Below are 19,967 nucleotides of genomic sequence, written 5' to 3'. Positions count from 1 at the left end.
CTGGGGATACTCAAGGCCCGTCTGGAGGCCTGCCTGGGCAGCCTGCTGTAGGGAACCTGCTTTGGCAGGGGGGTTGGTCCCAATGAGCTCTCGAGGTCCCTTCCACCCCCTAAAATGTTGTAATTCTGTGATAGGCTGAGATACAGGGCATAGTAACGGGGTGCTGAAGAGGTTGGGAGCCTGCAGCGCACGAACAAGACCCTCTCCCCCCCAGGGACACCCAGGGATGCACACACGCTCTAGTGGTCTGCTCACGGGTCTGGTGTGCGTGCAGGCGTGGACACCTGGTCCCCAGCACAGGGTTGGCGCAGCCCCACAGACGCCTGCACACAACCACCCCACACGTGCCGTGCTTCGGTGGCACGCAGACACCGTCACATACAGGACAGGAAGGCCCAGGGTAAGGCCATCAGTGCCTCAAGGAGAAAGATCCGGGGAACCCACTGCGTAACGCCCAGCCAGGCTGGGCCGCTGCCCTTCTCCCTTCACTGGGAGAAACTGGCGACGTATTTTTAGGGTCCTAATTAGGGTTAGGTTTACTGTTAGGTTAAGTGTTACGTTTAGGGTTGTTTGGAAAAAGTGCAGAGTCCTGTCGCGCGTGGGGTCGCGTAAAGGCTCCCAAAGAGTTCAGGTCTACCCAAAGAGTTCTGTTGGGAGCATTTTTTGATGGCAGAAACTGGCGCCATACGTGTTTTTTTAGGGTCCCATTTAGGGTTAGTTTTAGTGATACGTTTAGGGTTGTTTGGAAAGAGACAAAGCGCAGAGTCCTATTGTGAGTGCGGTTGCATAAAGGCTCCCCAAGGGAGTTCAGGTGTACCCAAAGGCTTCCATTGGGAGCCCTTTTTGATGGGAGAAACTGGAAACATAAGTGTTTATAGGGTCCTAATTAGGGTAAGGTTTAGTGTTATGTTTAGGATTGCTTGGAAAGAGAGAAAGCGCAGAGTCCTGTTGCGTGTGGGGTTGCGTAAAGGCTCCCAAAGGGAGTTCAGGTGTACCCAACGGCTTCTGTTGGGAGTATTTTGGTGGGAGAAACTGGAAATGTCCGTGTTCTTAGGGTCCTATTTAGCGTTATGGTGGCAGGGGCCGTGCAAAGTGGGGTAGCAGCAGTGGGGGCCCCAAAACCCAGCCCGCGCTGCCCGGGGCGCCTGGGGACAACGGTGGGCGAGCAATTCGGCACCGGGACCTTTTATTGATCCGGGTCGCGGCCCCGCTGCGCCTCCCCAGCCTGGCTTTTGAGGCCAGTCCCGGGGATTTTGGGTGCACCGGGGCTGGGCGCGTGGGTGCCACGCGTCCCCAACCCCCATCCCACCCCTTGTGGTCCCCATCCTGGGCGGGCAGCGGGACCGGTAGCACCACTGCTCCTTGTCCCCATGCGCCAGGGTCCCCATCAGGCGGCGTGGAGCTTCTGGTGCCGGCGGAGCTGGGATTTGTGGCGAAACCCCTCGCCGCAGTCGGGGCAGCCGTGGGGCTTCTCGCCGGTGTGGGTGCGCCGGTGGCGGATGAGGTTGGAGGAGACGCTGAAGCGCTTGCCGCACTCCCCGCAGCGGTAGGGCTTCTCCCCGGTGTGCGTGCGCTGGTGCTGGACGAGCGCCGAGCTCTCGCTGAAGCGCTTGCCGCAGGCGCCGCAGCCGTAGGGCTTCTCGCCGGTGTGGATGCGCCGGTGGGTGGCCAGGTTGGAGTTCTGGCTGAAGCCCTTCCCGCAGGCCCCGCAGGTGTAGGGCTTCTCGCCGGTGTGCGTGACCTGGTGCCGCGCCAGGTCCGAGCTGCGGCTGAAGCCCTTGCCGCACTCGCCGCAGATGGTGGGGCGCAGGCGGCCCCCCCGCAGCCCCAGCAGCTCCTCCAGCGGTCCCAGGCCCCGCGGGCCCCCCGACGCCTTGCCCCGGGGCCGGGCGGGTGCCTTCCGCCGCCGCCTCGCCGCTGGGCACCCGGGGGTCTCGCTGCCGGGGCAGGCTGCAGGGAGAGCGGAGCTGGGCACCGGCGGGGGCGCGGGGCAGGCCAGGGGCCGCGACCCCTCTGCCCCTTCCCCATCCCTTTTGCACCTCCTGCAGCCCTTCTCCGTCCGCTCCAGCCCTCTCCCACCTTCTCCATCCCCTCCTCCCCTTCTCTGTCCCTCTGCCACCTCCTCCATCTCCCCTACCTCTTTCCCAGCCCCTGTCCCTACCCCGGACCTTATCTGCCCCATCCCTTTCCCACCTCCTCCACCCCCTTGGCCCCTTCCCCATCCCCTTGGCCCCTTCCCCATCCCTCTGGGCCCTTCCCATCCCCTCAGCCCCTTCCCCTCCCATTTCCACCTTCTTCACCCCTTTGTCCCCTTCATTCCCCAGCCCCTTTCCCACCTTCCCCATCCACTGTCCCCTTCCCCATCCCCTTCCCCATCCCCTTGGCCCCTTCCCCATTCCCCTGACCCCTTCCCCCTCTCCTTGACCCCTTCCTCATCCCCTTGGCCCCTTCCTCATCCCCTTGGCCCTTTCCCCATCCCCTTGGCCCTTTCCCCATCCCCTTGGGCCCCTCCCCATCTCCTTGACCCCTTCCCCATTTCCTTGACCCCTTTCCCATCCTCTCAGCCCCTTCCCCATCCCATTTCCACCGTCTTCACCCCTTCGGCCCCTTCACCCCCTTTCCCACCTTCTCCACCCTTCTTTCCCCTTCCCCACCCCCTCCATTCCCCCTTCCCCATCCCCTCTGCCCCCTCCCCACTTCGGGGACAGCGCTGGCGCCCCGCTGGGCGTCCCCACCAAGAGACAAGAGGCTGGAATTGGGGTGCAGATGGAGGTTGCCCCCCCCCCAGGACAGGCCTGGGGTGTGGGACGGGGACAGCGCGTCCCCAGGTGGGGACAGGCGTGGGGGTGGCACCGCCGAGGGGGACCCCGGAGCCCAAATTCCTGCCTCCAAAACATGGCTGGAGTTGGGGTACCGGGAAACCCCACGGGGCAGGAGCAGGGCATCGCTGCACCCCGAGATCGAGGCGTCCCTGTGCTGCGGGGTTAGGGCAGCCCCGTGCCATGGGGATGGGGTACCCCTGTTCTGACGGACTGGAGCATCCCCTGCACCCCAGAATTGGGACACCTCCATACCCTGAGATCAGGGCACCCCAGATTCGGGGTATCCCTGTGCCAAGGAATCGGGGCTTCCCCATACCCCAGATTTGGGGTATCCCTGTGCCAAGGGACCGGGACACCCCCACACCCCAGATTTGGGGTATCCCCACGAAACGGGGACGGGGCATCCCCACAACCCGCGTGTGGGGCACCCCCATAACCCAGATTTGGGGTATCCCTGTGCCAAGGGACCAGGGAACCCCCTTACCGTAGGATCAGAGCACCCCCATAACATGGGATTGGGGCACCCCTGTGCCAAGGGATCGGGGCACCCCCATTACCTGGGATCAGGGTACCCCCGTAGCCAGTTTTGGGGTATCCCTGTGCCAAGGAATCAGTGCACCCCCATAGCCCAGATTTGGGGTATCCCTGTTCCAAGGGACCAGGACATCCCCATACCCTGGGATTGAGGCATTCCCATAGCCCAGATTTGGGGTGTCCCTGTGCCAAGGAATCAGGGAACCCCAATACTTTGAGATTGGGGCACCCCATAGCCCAGATTTGGGGTATCCCTGTGCCAAGGGACCAGGACATCCCCATACCTTGGGATCGGGGCACCCCCATACCCCAGATTTGGGGTATCCCCACAAAATGGGGACGGGGCATCCGCACACCCTGGGATCAGGACACCCCCATGCTGTGGGACTGGGACATTGCCATATTATGGGATGGGGGCACCCCTGTCATCCCCCCCCCCCGAATCAGGACACCCCCATATTATGGGATGGGGGCACCCCTGTCATCCCCCCCCCCCGAATCAGGACACCCCCATATTATGGGATGGGGGCACCCCTGTCATCCCCCCCCCCCGAATCAGGACACCCCCATATTATGGGATGGGGGCACCCCTGTCATCCCCCCCCCCCGAATCAGGACACCCCCATATTATGGGATGGGGGCACCCCGTCCCCCCTCCCGAATCAGGACACCCCCATATTACGGGATGAGGGTGCCCCCCCAGATCAGGACACCCCCCCACCCTGCGACCGAGCCATCCCAATATTATGGGATGGGGGCACCCCTGCCCCCCTCTTACCCCCCCCCCAAACAAATCAGAATACCCCCATATTATGGGATGGCAGCACCCCCACGCTGTAGGATCGCAGCGTCCCCCTCCCAGCCACCCCCCCCATCTCCCCCCGCTCCCCGTGCACCCGTGGGCCCCCCAAGTACGGGACCATCCCCACGCTACCGGGGGGGGGGGGGAGCTTCGGGGGGGGGGGGGCTCACCTGCGGCGGTGCCCTCGGGGGTCTCGGGGTCCCGGGGGTCCCGGCCTGACGGCCCCCCCTCGGCGTCCATCACGCTCAGACGGGGAAACGCTGCTTGGGGGGGGGGGGGGGGCAAAGAAGCAAAGAGATGGGGTGGCCGCGGGGTGGGGGGGGGGCGGGGAGACCACCGACCCCCCCGCCCCAAATTCAGCCACAGCGGAACCGTCGGCCCCCCCCCAAAAAAAATAAAAAACAACTCACCGGGGCCTGGCGCGGGGGGGGCGGCAGCGGCGGGGCCTCCCGCTCGGCCCCCGCGATGGCGCAGCTCCTGCCCCCCCCCCCCCCGTTACATCCCCCCCCCCCAAAAAAAAACCCACCCGGCCGTGGGGACGGGGGGACGGGGGGACGGGACCCCCCCAGCCGGCGGGTGCGGGGGGCGCAGCGGGACCGAGTGCGGGGGGGGGGCGGGGACAAAGGGGGGGCCCCCAGCTGGGGGGGTGAGGGGGGTGATGGGGACCCCCCCCGTGTGGGGTGCAGGGGGTGCAGGGGGCACTGGGGGGGCTTCTGCACCCCCCCCCCCCGGTGTCTGCAGCTGGATGGGGCTGATGGGGGTGGCCCAGTGCGTCCCAGTGTACCCAGTGCCTCCCAGCACATCCAGTGTGTCCCAGTGCGTCCCAGTGCATCCCAGTATACTCAGTGCTCCCAGCGCGTCCCAGTGTGTCCCAGTGCACCCAGTGCCTCCCAGTACATCCAGTGTGTCCCAGTGCATCCCAGTACATCCCCTGTGTTCCAGTGCATCCCAGTATACCCAGTTCCTCCCAGTGCATCCCAGTGTGTTCTAGTTCATCTCAGTGCACCCAGTGTGTCCCAGTATACCCAGTGCTTCCCAGTACATCCCAGTACATCCCAGTGTACCCAGTGAGTCCCAGTGCCCCTAGCACATCCCAGTGCCTCCCAGTGCCCCCAGCATGTCCCAGTACATCCCAGTATATCCCAGTACCTTCCAGTGCCCCCAGTACACCCCAGTGCCCCCAGCATGTCCCAGTGCCCCCAGCACGTCCCAGTACATCCCAGTGCCCCACTGCCCGGGGGTGCCCCCCCCCATACTGGGAGCCACTGGTTTGAACTGGCCGCGCCCCGAGGTCGGGCAGCACGGGGACACCGGGGGGGTCACACCCCCGTACCCCCCCCGTAACCCCCCCCCCGGTGCCACCCCCCTGTGTCCCCCCCGCCCCCCCCCTCCCCGTGCCCCCCTTCCCCGTGCCCCCCTTCCCGGTCCCGTCCCAGTGCCCCCGCCCCCCCCGAGCCCCCCAGCCGGGGCCCCGGCGCCCAGGGCCAAGCCCGGCGGCAGCGGATTGGCTGAGAGCCGCCGCGAGGGCGGGGCTTGCGTGCCGCCGAGCCTACCGATTGGTTAAAAGCGCCGCGCGGGGGCGAGCCCGCTGAGGGGACGGCGTCTCCCGGGGAGGGGGGGGGCGCCGCGCGCTGATTGGCGGAGAGGCGGGCGGGGCGAGGCCGGGGAGTACTCGGCGCATGCGCCGCCGCCGCCTCATTCCACTTCCGGGTGGCGGCGGCCGCTTCCGCCTCCCGCTGGGCCTGCGGCGGCGGCGGCGCCGGTTCCGGGCCTGGGCCTGGGCCCCGCCCCCTCCCGGCGGGTCTCCCCCTCCCCCCCCCGGCCTCCTCCTCCTCCTCCTCAGGGCCCGGCGGCTGGGCCGGGCCTGGCGGCGGGGTCCCGGTGCGCCCGGTGCCCCCGGTCCCGCTGCCCCCGGTGTCCCGGTGCCGGTGCCGCAGGATGTGGTACATCATGCAGAGCGTGCAGAGCAAGTACTCGCTGTCTGAGCGCCTCATCCGCACCATCGCCGCCATCCGCTCCTTCCCCCGGGACAACGTGGAGGACCTCATCGGGCGGGTGAGCCCCGGCGGGGCACCGGGGGGGGAACCGGGCCCGGTGCCCCCACCCCCAGCCGGTCCCGCTGCCCGCCCGCGGCGGGGAAACGCCGGCCCCGCAGCCCGGATGCTGCAAACGGGGGTTCGGCGCCTCCTGTTGCCGCCCGCAGCGGGCACCGGGAGCAGCGGGAGCCCGCAGCGCGGTGTCTGGAGCCGTCCCCGTCCCGGAATGCAGCCAACGAGCGGTTGCGGCAGAGCCCCGCAGCACCCTGGCCTGTCTGGGCACTGATTGGGGGCGCCCCGTTAATGACAGGCACTGATTAGGGGTGCCCCATTAATTCCAGACACTGGTTGGGTGTGCCCCGTTAACGACGGGTGCCAATTAGGGGCACCCCGTTAACGACGGGTGCCAATTAGGGGCACCCCGTTAATGACAGATACTGATTAGGGGTGCTCCGTTAATGACAGGTACTGACTAGGGGTGCCCCGTTAATGATGGGCGCCGATTAGGGGCACCCCATTAATTCCAGGCCCTGGTTGGGGGTGCCCCGCTAACGACGGGTGCCAACTTAGGGGTGCCCTGTTAATGATGGGTGCCGATTAGGGGTGCCCCGTTAATTCCAGGCACCGGATGGGGGCGCCCCGTTACCGACGGGTGCCAATTAGGGGCGCCCTGTTAATTCTAGGCGCCGGTTGGGGGTGCCCCGTTAATGATGGGCACCGATTAGGGGCGCCCCGTTAATTCCAGGCACTGGTTGGGGGCACCCCACTAATGACGGGTGCCAATTTAGGGGCGCCCCGTTAATGACAGGTGCCTATTAGGGGCGCCCCGTTAATTCCAGGCCCCGGTTGGGGGCGCCCCGCTAACGACGGGCCCCAATTTAGGGGCGCCCCGTTAACACCGCCGTGTCCCCGTAGGGCGCCGACGTGAACGGCATGCACGGCACCCTGAAGCCGCTGCACTGCGCCTGCATGGTGGCCGACGCCGACTGCGTGGAGCTGCTGCTGCAGAAGGGAGCGGAGGTAACGGCGGCTTGGGGGCGCTGCCGGCCCCGGTACCGGCTGCTCTGCCCCTTTTTGGGGCAAAACGGGCGGGGTGCAGGCGCCCCGCGGGAGCGGCGAGGGGATTTATTTATTTTTTTAACATCTCGGCGATGTTTTGGGGCGGAGATTTCGCTCGTTCGGGGAAGGGGAAAACGAGAGCCGAAGGGTCGCCAAACGCCGCCCGTCTCCTGCCCGTTTTTTTGGGGGAAGCTCGCGCCGCCCCCCGTTTTCCCACCCGGCGCCGCGGGGAGGGCCCCGCGCGTCCCGCCCCGCCCCGTGTCCTCCCGCCCTTCCTCCCCCACCCCCCCACCCCTGCAGGTCAACGCCCTGGACGGCTACAACCGCACGGCGCTGCACTACGCGGCCGAGAAGGACGAGACGTGCGTGGAGATCCTGCTGGAGTACGGCGCCGACCCCAACGCGCTGGACGGCAACAAGGACACGCCGCTGCACTGGGCCGCCTTCAAGAACACGGCCGAGTGCGTGCGCTCGCTGCTGGAGAACGGCGCCCTGGTGAACGCCCGCGACTACAACGACGACACGCCGCTCAGCTGGGCCGCCATGAAGGGCAACCTGGAGAGCGTGAGCGTCCTGCTCGACTTCGGGGCCGAGGTGCGGGTGGTCAACCTGAAGGGGCAGACGCCCATCTCGCGCCTGGTGGCGCTGCTGGTGCGGGGACTGGGCACGGAGCGCGAGGATTCCTGCTTCGACCTCCTGCACCGCGCCATCGGACACTTCGAGCTGCGCAAGAACGGCAGCATGCCCTGGGAGGTGACCAGGGACCAGCAGCTCTGCCAGAAGCTGACGCTGCTCTGCTCGGCCCCCGGCACGCTGCAGACGCTCTCGCGCTACGCCGTGCGCCGCAGCCTGGGCGTGCGCTTCCTGCCCGAGGCCGTGGAGCAGCTGCCCCTGCCCACCTGCCTGAAGGAGTACGTGCTGCTCCTCAGCTAGGCGCCGGGAGCACCCGTTTTAGCGGGCGCCGGGCGAGCGGCGGGGACGCTCCGGAAGGCCCCGCGTTGCTCTCCGCGCGCCTGCCACGCTTGCTCCGCGCGAGCTCCTGCGCTGCGTTTTCAGCCGTGCGAGGAAAATCCACCCCCCCTGCAACGAAGCCATCGCGGCCGTTGGATTAACCTGGTCCTTTTTTTTTGGTGTTCTGGTTTTTTATTTGTGTGTTCTGGTTTTTGTTGTTCCGTGGTGGGCAAAGCGAGGCTTTCGGGGCAAGACCGGCGAAATCTCCCCCTTGGGAAGGGCTCGAGGCGCTGCGGGGCACGGAGAGGCCTGCTGGGCGATTGCACGCCTCGAGCCCGTTCCTCCCGCAGCCCCGCGGGGCGAGCGCCCGCCTCACCGCGCACAGCACCCGGGGCGCCCCCTCGGCACCCGGGGCAGCTTCGTTCAGCCCCGTACCCCGGAGTTTTAAGACGTAACGGCGCGCTAGGGACGGAAGGTGGGGAGCTGGAGGGAACGCAGCGCCCGCAGGAGCGAGAAACCTTCGTGGGGCGCGAGGCCAGCGAGGGGAGGAGGCGCCCCGACCGGCGCAGCACCGGGGCGCAGCGTCCCGGTGTCACCGGGGCCCGGCTCTCGCTGCTTTCCGCCCCCCCCCTCCAGAAATTTGGCCACGATTCCTGCGAGATAAGAAAACGTTTCCCTGCCATCCAGACTGGCTCCACTCCGGGCACAAGGCGCTCCCGAGCAGGAGGCTTCGGCTCCCCTCCGCCATCAGGGTCCTCAGTTTGGTTCTGCGCTGCCCCCTCGGCGCCTCCTGGCTGGTTTTGTTTGCGTGTTTGTACCGCAGGGGCGCGGAGGCGCTGGCAGCAGCTCCCCGGGTCGCTGCCTCTCGTTTCCGAGGGGCGAAACCCGCCCGGAGCCGCTGCCCGCCCGCAGCCCCCCGCGGCCCCAGTTCATGTTCACAGAAATAAACGGCTCCTCGCAAGCCCCGCGTGTCGGGAGGTTTGTGTGTCGGCGGTCAGGGGCAGCAGGGCGGTGCCCCGCTCTCCTCTGGGGATTTTTTGGGGTGGGGGGCATGCGGCGGGGTGGGGTCCTGGGGGGGTGGTGCCAGCCGCGATGCTCCCGTGCTGGGTTTTGGCACCGCGTCGTCACCCGGGGATCCTCCGGGAGAGCTGCGACGGGCGCCCAGGGGGAGGTGAGAAAGGTGAACCTGGGCGATGGCTGCAACGGGAGAAACGTCGGGGGGGGGGGAGAAAAGAAGATTTTAATGCTTTAAATCCTCCCCGTCGTGCTGGGAACGAGGCTGCGGGGCCGAACAAGGCGGGGGAGCCCCGAGGGAGCCGCGTTTCCCTCCACCCACGGGCGAGTGCCGGAGGCTGCGAGCGCGACGCGTGTTTGCCGGCGCCGTGAGCGGCGCCGCTTTTATTGAAGCGTCTTAATTGGGAATCCAGAACTAAAGCGCTGCCCTGGGGACACGGCCCTCGCTCTCAGGGCAGCGCCGCGTCCCGCCGGGCCGGGAGCCGCTCGGGAAGCGCTGCGCCGGTCGCAAAGCCACCGGGCTGGGTCTAAGCCAGCCCCAGTTTACCCCGAGGACACCCCCAGCTGCGGGAAAGCTGCGCGGGGTCGTCCCCGTTCCCCCCCCGCCCCCGGCGCCCCTCAGATGTTGGACTCGAGGGAGATCCTCTTCTGCCTGACGTGCTCCAGGTGCGCCTTCTCCGAGGTGTCCAGCTCGATGTTGTACTTGGCCAGGATCTTCAGGATGGGGCGCAGCTTCAGCCACCACTGCTCCTTGGGGATGCGGTGCCTGCGGGGGGGAGAGGGCGGCGTGAACCCTGGCTGCGCTCCCGTCCCGCAGCCTTCCTCCTCCTCCTCCTCCTCCTCCTCCTCCTCCCCAGCCCCCGGGGGGCTGCGGGGCGGGGGGGGGCACCTACTCGAAGTCCGTTTGCTCCTTGAGCTCGGTGACGGGCTGGAAGACGAGGCTGCGCTTGCGCATGCCCAGCAGGCACGCCGAGTCGGCCGTGTTGGCGAAGATGCGACCTGCAACGGGGGGGCAGCAGCAGGCTCAGCGTCTTGCGCCCCCCTCCCCGAGACCCCCGAGCACGCGTGCAGGGGGGTTTGGTTTCTCTCTGATGCCCGGGACCCCCCCCCCTTCCCGGGACCCACCGTGCCGGGAGCACTCCTTGATCTTCCCGGTGATCCAGGCCACCGCCTTGGCGCCCATTTTAGTGCCGAAATTCCTGTCGAAGGGGGTCGGGGTGCCGCCCTGCGGGGAGAAACGGCACCGGGTGACGGGGCAGGGCGGGGAGAGCCGCGTCCTGGGGGGGGGGGCTCCAGCCCCTCTTGGGGGGGGGGAAGGTTTGGGGCACAGCCGTACCTGCTGCATGTGCCCCAGCACGTTCTTGCGGCAGTCGAAGATGCCCTTCCCCTCCTCGGAGTAGAGGTTGTAGATGAAGTCGGTGGTGTAGTTCTCGTTGCAGCGCTCGTTCCTGCGCGAGGAGATGGGGCCGGGCTCGGGGCGGGGGCGGGGGGGGGGCAGCTCGAGGGCACGGGGCCCGGTGGCACCCCCCCCGGCCTCGTCCTTACCTGAGCACCAGCCCCCGCTTCACCGTCGTCTTCATTTTTTCGGTTAAATGCTCCACGTTGATCTGGGGGCCGGGGAAAAGCCGGGCGGGGCGTGGGTGTTGGAAGCACGGGGGGGGGGGGGATTAATGGGGTGCCCCTGTTCCTGCCGTGGTGCTTGGCTGGGGAGGGGGGACGTGAGCAGGGATAAAGGCAGCCCCCGCCCCTAAAATGAGGCTCAGATTGGGGGTGATGTGGGCAAGGATAAAAGCAGACCCCCCCCTAAAATGAGGCTCAGTTTGGGGGGGACATGGGCAGGGATCAAGGCAGCCCCCACCCCTAAAATGAAGCTGAGTTTTGGGGTACACAGGGATCAAGGCAGCCCCCACCCCTAAAACGAGGCTCAGTTTTGGGGGACACAGGCATGGATAAAGGCAGCCCCCACCCCCTAAAATGAGGCTCTGTTTGGGGGGGACACGGGCAGGGATAAAGGCAGCCCGCACCCCTAAAACGAGGCTCATTTTTGGGGTACACAGGGATCAAGACAGCCCCCACCCCTAAAACGAGGCTCATTTTTGGGGTACACAGGGATCAAGGCAGCCCCCACCCCTAAAACGAGGCTCATTTTTGGGGTACACAGGGATCAAGGCAGCCCCCACCCCTAAAACGAGGCTCAGTTTTGGGGTACACAGGGATCAAGGCAGCCCCCACCCCTAAAACGAGGCTCAGTTTTGGGGTACACAGGGATCAAGGCAGCCCCCACCCCTCCAGCGAGGCTCCGTTTGGGGCACACCACCGAGGACAAAGGCAGCCCCGGCCCCGCCGCAGTGCCCGGGGGGGTGGGGGGCTGCGTGCCGGGGCGGGGGGGGGGGACGGGACCCCCACCTGCAGATCACGGATGCTGAAGTGCTCCTCGTAGATGTAGGCGGCGTCGGCGCCCCCCGCCAGCCCCGCCAGCGTGGCCAGGTACCCGCAGTAGCCGCCCATCGTCTCGATGATGAACACGCGCCGCTTGGTGCCCGCCGCCGACTGCTTGATGCGGTCGCAGGTCTGCGGGGCGGCAAGAAGGCATTTCCATCGTGGGGGGACGGGGGGAGGGCATTTAATTAACGGGGCGTCTGATTAATTAACGGGGGAAAGCAGGGGGCTGGGTGCCGCACCGTGGTGATGGTGTTGAGGGCGGTGTCAGCGCCGATGCTGAAGTCGGAGCCGGGGACGTTGTTGGAGACGGTGGCGGGGATGACGCAGAGCGGGATGCAGAGCTCCTCGAACTTGGCCCTCCCCTCCATCATCTCCAGGCTGCCCGTGAAGGCCTTGGGAAAGGGGGGGTGTGGGGGGGGGGGGCAGCCAAAATTGAGGGCACGGGCGCCAGGAGCTGCCCCCCCAACCCCGGCCCACCGCCGCCCCGCTCACCTCGAAGCCCCCGATGATGATCAGCCCGTGGATGCCGAAGCTGCTGATGTTGGCGCTGATTTCCTCGAAGTATTTCTTGGGCAAGGTCCTGGCCGAAGCGTGGAGGGGGGGGGAGTAAAACCTCCGGGGGGGGGGCTCCGCCTGGGCCCCCGCACCCCGGTTTCCGCGGGGCGGCGTTACCTCTTCGTCCCCAGCTTGGAGCCACCCAGACCCGTCCAGCCGCCGACCCTCTCCCAGCTGATCTCTTCCACCTGGCAGCGTGAGGGGGGCGGAAAAAAGCCAAACGCAAAAATTGGGGGGGGGGGGGAGAGGAAGAAGAAGCAGGGGGAGGAGAGTTTTGGGGCGCACCGAGCTCACCGTGCAGGTAGGGCATTGATATCGGGGTGCCCCCGGGCAAGGCTGCGGGGGGAGCCCCATCCCTGGGGGGCTGCACCCTCGCGCCGTGCACCCCCCTTCCCTCCTTGCGCCCCCTTTCCCCCCCCCGCTCCCCCTCCCCCCCCCAAAACCCCACGCACCTTCCCAAAAGCGAGCCCCTCGAAGCCGTCGTGCACCGCCAGCATGCGGTGCCCGTGGATGAGGCCGATCCTCACGGTGGAGCGCACGGCCGCGTTCATGCCGGCCGCCGGGGCGCCCACGTTGAGCACGGCCAGCGTGTAGCCGCTCTGGGGGGGGGGGGGGGGGAGAAAATGGTCTGGGGGGGGCTCAGGGTGCCCCCGCTGCCCCCTCCGCGACGCCTTACCTTGGTGGAGGGCGGGCGGATGTGCGCCAGCAGCTTGTAGACGTTCCAGTTATTTTGGAAACTCCTGCAGAAGTAGAATAGATTAAATTAGAATAAAATAAAGTAAAATAAAATATAAAATAAAATATGAAATAAGATAAAATAAAGTAAAATATAAGATAAAATAAAATAACGTAAAATATAAAATATGAAACAAAATAAAATAACATAAAATATAAAATAAGATAAAATAAAATAAAATAAAATAAAAAATAAAATGAAATAAAATAAAATAAAATGAAACAAAAAATAAAATAAAATAAAAATAAAATGAAATAAAATAAAATAAAATAAATAAAATGAAATAAAATAAAATAAAAATTAAAATAAAATAAAAAATAAAATGAAATAAAAAATAAAATGAAATAAAAAATAAAATAAAATAAAATAAAAATGAAATGAAATGAAATAAAATAAAATAAAATAAAATAAAATAAAAATTAAAATAAAATAAAAAATAAAATGAAATAAAATAAAATAAAAATTAAAATAAAATAAAAATCAAAATAAAATAAAAAATAAAATGAAATAAAATAAAATAAAATGAAATAAAAGAGAGGGAGTTGAGGGAGCGCCGGGGATGGGCAGGGCCCCGCGTCCCCACCGAGGGACGTGCCGTGGGTGCTCACCGGCCCCGCAGCTTCAGGGCATCGTCGAAGCGCCTCTCGTTCATCGCCGTCGTCACGTCTTTGGTCTGCGGGGAGCGGAGGGGGGCGGGTTTGTGCCGTGCCGATGGGTTTGTGCCACACCGGGTGGGTTTTGCATCGTGCCGGCTGGGTTTGCACCACGCTGGATGGTTTTGCATCACTCTGGCCAGATTTGCACTACACCGGCTGGGTTTGCACCGTGCCAGGGATGGTTTTGCACAATACCAAGTGGGTTTGCACTGTGCTGGACGTTTTTACCCCATACCAGGTGGGTTTGCACCGTGCCAGGGATGGTTTTGCACCATGCCGGATGCGTTTGCACTGTGCCAGGGATGGTTTTGTACCATGCCAAATGGGTTTGCACTGTGCTGGACATTTTTACCCCATACCAGATGGGTTTGCACCATGCCAGGGATAGTTTTGCACAATACCAAATGGGTTTGCACTGTGTTGGATGTTTTTGCCCCATACCAGAGGAGTTTGCACTGTGCCAGGGATGGTTTTGCACCATGCCAAATGGGTTTGCACTGTGCTGGATGTTTTTGTCCCATACCAGATGGGTTTGCACCATGCCAGGGATTCTTTTTGCCCCATACGAGATGAGTTTGCACCGTGCCAGATGGGTTTGCACCACGCTGGATGGGTTTGCAGTGCACTGGATGGGTTTGCACCGTGCCGGATGGGTTTGCACCGTGCCAGACGGGTTTGCACCGTGCTGGATGGGTTTGCACCGTGCCGGATGGGTTTGCACCGTGCTGGATGGGTTTGCACCGTGCTGGCCGGGTTCGCATTGCACCCAGGCAGGTTTGCGTGGCAGCAGCCCGAGCTGCTCCGTGTCCCCGTCCCCCACTCACCACCTGCACGCACTCCATCAGGGGCAGGCGCACGGCCTGGTTGCCCGAGAGGCTGACGACGCAGGCGGGGGTCTCGGGGGTCGCCTCCAGCAGGGCCATGACGGCTTCCACACCCATGCGGCTGCCCTGGGGGGACAGGGGCGGGGATGGGGACGGGGACGGGGACGTCACCGCGGCCCCGCTCAGCTGGCACCGGCACAGGACGGGGGGACGGAGCCACCTACCAGGACACGGTCGAAAGCGGAGGGCGTCCCGCCGCGCTGCACGTGGCCCAGGATGGTGACCCGGGTGTCATAGCCCAAACGCTTCACCACCAGCTGCAAGACAGCGGGTTTGGCTCAGGGACGGGGCGCCCAGCCTCCCCCCCCACCCCGGGACCAAAAATGGGTGCGGAAATGGGGTTCCCGCCATCCCGCTTACGTTTTTGATGTCGTCGGAGGTGATGGGCTTGCCTTGCTTGTCGATGGCGCCCTCGGCCACGATGATGATGTTCAGCCTCGAGCCGCCCAGGCGGGTCTGGGGGAGAGGTGGAGGTGAGGAGGGGGATGGGGATGGGGACGGGGACATGGACCAGGATGGGGACAGAGATGGGGACGAAATAGGGATGGGAACGGGGAGGGAGGCAAGGACAGGAACAGGGATGGGATGGGGATGGGGTCAGAATAGGGATGGGGATGGGGATGGGGATGGGGATGGGGATGGGGATGGGGATGGGGATGGGGATGGGGATGGGGATGGGGACGGGGATGGGGATGGGGACGGGGATGGGAACGGGGATGGGGACGGGGATGGGGATGGGGACAGGCAGGTGTTCCTGGAACAAGGATGGGGACCAAACACGGACAGGGATGGAGATGGGGACAAAACGGATGGGGTTGGATAGGGATAGGGACAGGGACAGGGACAAAACGGGGATGGGGACAAGGACAGGAAAAGGTATGGAATAGGATCAAGGAAGGGGACAGGGATGGGGATAGAGATAGGGATGGGGATGAGGACAGGGATGGGGACAGGGACGGGCAGGTGGCACCCCCGAGAGCCCGCCCTACCTCCGTCAGCCTCCGGCACAAGTGGTCCTCCCAGTCATCCTCGGGGGGGGACTCGGGGATGAAGACCCAGTCGGCGCCGCAGGCCAGGGAGGTGATGAGAGCCAGGTAGCTGGGGGGAGGGGGGGGGGCAGAAAAAGAGTCCGTTCGGGGCTTTTTCCCCGTTTTTCATCGGGATCCAGCTCCCGGAGGCAGCGTGGGGACGTACCCGCAGTGCCGACCCATCACTTCCAGCACAAACGTCCGCTGGTGGCTGCGAGAGACGCGGGGCCCGGTTACGCGGCGGGGAAGGAGCGGGGAGCCGGGCGCGGGGCCGGGGCCGTCCCCGTGTCACCTCTGGGCCGTGGTGGTGATGGCGTCCACGATCTCCATGATGCGGTGCAGCGCTGAGTCGGTGCCGATGGTCATGTCGGTGCCGCAGAAGTCGTTGTCGATGGAGCCCACCATGCCCACGATGTTCAGGTAGCTCGACTTCTTCGCCTCGTCCGCCGTGATCCCCCCTGAAAGAGGGAAAACCACATTTTTGTGCAAAACGCGCTTCAAGGAAGGTGCTGAAAGCCCAACGGGGGGAAATTTTTTTTTGGGGGGGGGGGGGCTGTACCTGTCTTCAGCAGCTCGGCCAGGAGGCTGCTCCACTCGGCGCGGAAGGTGTCGGCACCGGTGAGGCTGCCATCGCCGCCGATGACGCAGAGGTTGGTGATGCCGCGCTTCACCAGGTTGCGGGCGGCTTTCAGGCGCCCCTCACGAGTCCGGAAATCCTGGCACCGGGCGCTGCCGATGACCGTGCCGCCCTGGGGGGCGCCCACCCCCCCAAAAAAACAACAAAAAAAAAATCATCGTTAAAAAACGGGCACCGGCACCCCGAAAACGGGCGCCGTGCTCCCCGCCGCGCGGGCGCCAGCGGGCGGCTCCGGTTTCGGGTTATTTTCGGGCTCGGCCCTTCGCCCCCGTGGCGTTGGGTTACAGCTGAGAAGGTCAGGGGGGGGACACACCGTCGTGCCCCCCCCCCGGTGTCCCCCCAGCCCCCCCAGCTCACCAGCTGCAGCATCATGGAGACGCTCTCCCAGGTGGCCTCCTTGATGTTGTCCCCGCCGTCCACCAGCCCCTGGTAGCCCTGCAACGGGGGGAGAGGGCGGAGGTGATTTGGGGTCCCCATGGGGGTTTGGGGGGGGGGTTCGGGGATGGGATACGGTGGGGGGGGGAGCACCAACCTCGTGCACGAAGTAGACTCTGGCGCCCGTGTAAATGCCCACCCGCACCACGGCGCGGACGGCCGCGTTCATGCCTGCGGCGAGAGGAGAATGGCACCGCCGTCCCCAAACCCGGGCCGGGGGGAGCCCCTAAAGCCATCGCGCTGTCCGTCGTCGTCCCCCCCCCAACCCCGACCCTGAGCTCGCAAAGCTCCCGGTTTGTTTTTCTGCCCCCACACCCCCCCCAGGCCGTCAGGGAGCCGGCCCCGCAGCTGCGGGTTATTTTTGCCCCGCTGACATTTAGCGGCGCCCGGGCCGCGTGACGCCGGTGTCGGGGACAGCTGGTGGCACGCCGCGGTGGCGCTGAAGCAAAGCAGAGCCCCCCCCCGGCCTGGATGAGGCCCCCTTCGCGGGCAGGCGGCAAGGATCGGGCTCAATCTGGGCGGTTTCGGGCAATCCCGCTGCCCGAAAAACCCCCCGGGTTTCGGCTTCCTGCCCTCGGCCACCCCGTGCTGCGTGTCCCCGGTGCGGGGACCTCGGCGGACGTCCCTGCCGGGGCTGCTGGCAGCACCGGGGCTTATTGCGGCCTCGTGCTGGGCAATTAGCGCAAATTACTGCGATTTACACCAAACCAGGACTGGAAATCACTGGAAACCGTTATCGCAGACCGTTCTCGGCACGTCGCCCCCGAGCTCCGGCTGAAATAAACCCTCCTGCCCCCCACCAGCCCGCGAGGACCCCCCAAAAACCACCTGGGAAACACAACGAGCGACGAGCCGCAAGAGCCAGGCCCGTGCAAGCCCCGTTTTTAGCCTGTTTTGCCCCGTTTTAGCATGGTTTATCCCCAAACAGCCCGAGCGGGGTGGGTTTTTTTTGGGGGGGGGGCCCCCATCCCGTCCTTACCCTGCGCGTCCCCCCCGGAGGTGAGGACGGCGATGGCTTTGCCGGCGCCCAGGTTCTCCGTCTGCACGCAGGCCTTCGGCGGCTGCGCCATCTTCTTGGCTGAAAAAAGAGGGAAATGGGGCAAAAACCGAACTTCTTGGGGGGGGGGGGGCGGGGGGGCAGCTCGGGGGCTCGGCGGCGGCGGAGAGGCACCGAGCGCGGCCCCGGTGTCACGCGGCGAAGTGACAGCGGGCCCCGCGTCAGCCCCTAAATCGGGCACCGGGAGGGAGGGAGGGGCGGCCCCCAGCCACTGGGGGGGGGGGGGTGGCACGGGGTTGGGGGGGCGACGTGGCCCTGGGTTGTCCCCAACGCCCCCCCCCGCCCCCAAGTGCCACCTCTGGGGTTGTTTTGATGCGAAATGTTGTTGTTGTTGTTGTTTCCGGCAGCCTGGCGTAAAAATGGGGAGGTTTGGGGGGGAAACTGAGGCGTGGGGGGGCACCCCGTGGGGGTGGGGGTCTGGGGGCGGGGGGGCGTTGTGTCCCAGGGGAGGGGTCCTGCTGGTCCCAGTCTCTGTTCCTTTGCTGGTCCCTGGCTGCCCTCCTTACTGGTCCCAGTCTCTATTCCCTGCTGACCCCAGTCTGACCTCCTTGATTGTCCCAGTCCCTGTTCCTGCACTGGTCCCAGTCCCTGTTCCCTCACTGGTCCCAGTCCCTGTTCCCTCACTGGTCCCAGTCCCTGTTCCCTCACTGGTCCCAATCCCTGTTCCCTCACTGGTCCCAGTCCCTGTTCCCCTACTGGTCCCAATCCCTGTTCCCTTACTGGTCCCAGTCCCTGTTCCCACACTGGTCCCAGTCGCTGTTCCCTCACTGGTCCCAGTCCCTGTTCCCTTACTGGTCCCAATCCCTGTTCCCTTACTGGTCCTGGGCTCTATTCCCTTACTGGTCCTGGGCTCTATTCCCTTACTGGCCCCAGTCCCTGTCCCCTCACTGGTCCCAGTCCCTGTTCCCTCACTGGTCCCAATCCCCGTTCCCTTACTGGTCCTGGGCTCTATTCCCTTACTGGCCCCAGTCCCTGCTCCCTTACTGGCCCCAGTCCCTGTCCCCTTACTGGTCCCAGTCCCTGTCCCCTCACTGGCCCCAGTCCCTGCTCCCTTACTGGTCCCAGTCCCTGTCCCCTCGCTGGTCCCAGTCCCTGTCCCCTCGCTGGTCCCAGGGCTCTGACCTGGCAGCAGGAGGGTGAGGAGGACGAGGAGGGCAGCGAGGCCGAGCGCAGCCGAGGCCAGGAGCCGGGCGGCCTCGGGGGAGAGCTCGGGGAGAGCCCCCATGGCCCGCGGGGGTCGGCCGTAAGGGGATCACCTGTAACGGGATCGGCCGCGGGGATCCGCTGTAACCGGAGCGGCTGTCATGGGATCGGCCGCGGGGATCGGCTATAACGGGATCGGCTATAACGGGATCGGCTATAACGGGATCGGCCGTAACGGGATCGGCTGCAAGGGGATCTCCCGCGGGGGGGGGCCCTTTGTAATGGGATCGACCATGTGGGGCCCTCCCTGTCCCCCCCCCCCGCTCGGGTGCCACCCTGTAGGGTGACGCTGCTCCACAGGGGGCTCCCCCATAGGGTGCCCCCCCCATGGGGTGTCCCCCGTTGCCCCCCCCATAGACGCCCCATGCTGTGCTCATAGCCCCCCCCAGACCCACCATGGCCTGTCCCCCCCCCCCCAGGGCACCCCCCACAGATCCCCAGTGGCTGCCCCCTATGGACACCCCATAGGCCTCCCCCAATGGATTCTACCCTCCAGGATCCCCCCCCAATAAGCCCACACTGCCCCCACTCAATGGCCCCCCTACGTCCTCCCCCCCCGATACCCCCCCATAGGCCCCCATTGACCCCCAACAGGCCTCCCCCCATAGCCCCCTCCCCAGGACCCCCCCCCCCATAGACCCCCACTGCCCTCCCCTATAGCCCCCCTTTGCTCTCCCCAGGACACCCCCCCAGACCACCCCTGCTTCCCCCACCCCCAATAACCCCTTGCCTCCCCCCCCATTGACCCCCCCAGGACCCCCACCCCAACCCCCCCCTGCTCCCCCCGCCCCCAATAACCCCCTGGACCCCCCCCTCCCCATAGACCCCCCCAGGACACCTCTCCCAGACCCCCCCGCCCCCCCATAGCCCCCCCATAGTCCCCCCTCAGGGCCCCCCCCTCCCCCAATGGACCCCCTCAGACCCCCCCAGGCCCCCTCAGCCCCCCCCAGCCCCCCCCCACCCCCCCCAGGCCCCCTCAGGCACCCCTCGCCCCCCATAGCCCCCCCCAGGAGCCCCCCCCTCAGGGCCCCCCCTCCCCAATGGACCCCCCTCAGCCCCCCCCAGGCCCCCCCTGCCCCCCCAGCCCCTCTCAGCCCCCCCCAGGCCCCCCCTACC

General features: G+C 65.3%; 3 protein-coding genes across 5 annotated transcripts; 1 reads left to right on the top strand and 2 right to left on the bottom strand.

Annotated features, from left to right (window-relative positions):
- Nucleotides 1-1,169: 1,169 nt before the first annotated feature.
- Nucleotides 1,170-4,707, bottom strand: LOC310888054 (uncharacterized protein). 2 transcript variants are annotated; one of them, XM_083814431.1, is made up of 3 exons: nt 4,569-4,707; nt 4,329-4,418; nt 1,170-1,950 (listed from the first exon to the last, which is right to left on the bottom strand). In XM_083814431.1, the coding sequence occupies exons 2-3, from the start codon at nt 4,396-4,398 to the stop codon at nt 1,388-1,390; spliced, it is 633 nt and encodes a 210-aa protein (XP_083670557.1). In that variant the 5' UTR covers nt 4,399-4,418; nt 4,569-4,707; the 3' UTR covers nt 1,170-1,387. The 2 variants fall into 2 exon arrangements, with proteins under 2 accessions (XP_083670557.1, XP_083670556.1); XM_083814430.1 differs by having other exon boundaries at nt 4,329-4,421; nt 4,569-4,702.
- Nucleotides 4,708-5,859: 1,152 nt separating this feature from the next.
- On the top strand, nt 5,860-9,165 carry ASB8 (ankyrin repeat and SOCS box containing 8). Its single transcript, XM_083814432.1, has 3 exons — nt 5,860-6,213; nt 7,110-7,214; nt 7,554-9,165. The coding sequence occupies exons 1-3, from the start codon at nt 6,097-6,099 to the stop codon at nt 8,184-8,186; spliced, it is 855 nt and encodes a 284-aa protein (XP_083670558.1). The 5' UTR covers nt 5,860-6,096; the 3' UTR covers nt 8,187-9,165.
- Nucleotides 9,166-9,569: 404 nt separating this feature from the next.
- Nucleotides 9,570-19,041, bottom strand: PFKM (phosphofructokinase, muscle). Of its 2 annotated transcripts, none has more exons than XM_083814426.1 (23): nt 18,905-19,041; nt 17,571-17,669; nt 16,689-16,762; nt 16,514-16,591; nt 16,079-16,268; nt 15,812-15,977; nt 15,686-15,730; nt 15,481-15,589; nt 14,852-14,947; nt 14,656-14,748; nt 14,432-14,557; nt 13,560-13,624; nt 12,892-12,955; nt 12,668-12,814; nt 12,333-12,403; nt 12,153-12,240; nt 11,900-12,052; nt 11,625-11,789; nt 10,764-10,825; nt 10,555-10,666; nt 10,344-10,443; nt 10,112-10,217; nt 9,570-9,984 (listed from the first exon to the last, which is right to left on the bottom strand). In XM_083814426.1, the coding sequence occupies exons 2-23, from the start codon at nt 17,659-17,661 to the stop codon at nt 9,837-9,839; spliced, it is 2,349 nt and encodes a 782-aa protein (XP_083670552.1). In that variant the 5' UTR covers nt 17,662-17,669; nt 18,905-19,041; the 3' UTR covers nt 9,570-9,836. The 2 variants fall into 2 exon arrangements, with proteins under 2 accessions (XP_083670552.1, XP_083670551.1); XM_083814425.1 differs by having other exon boundaries at nt 18,771-19,000.
- Nucleotides 19,042-19,967: the final 926 nt, after the last annotated feature.

The sequence above is a fragment of the Anser anser genome, assembly GCF_964211835.1.
Source record: "Anser anser genome assembly, chromosome: 30".
In the NCBI taxonomy this organism is placed as follows: Eukaryota; Metazoa; Chordata; class Aves; order Anseriformes; family Anatidae; genus Anser; species Anser anser.
The sequence above is the reverse complement of the archived record's forward strand: the minus strand, read 5'-3'. Positions and strand labels throughout refer to the sequence as shown.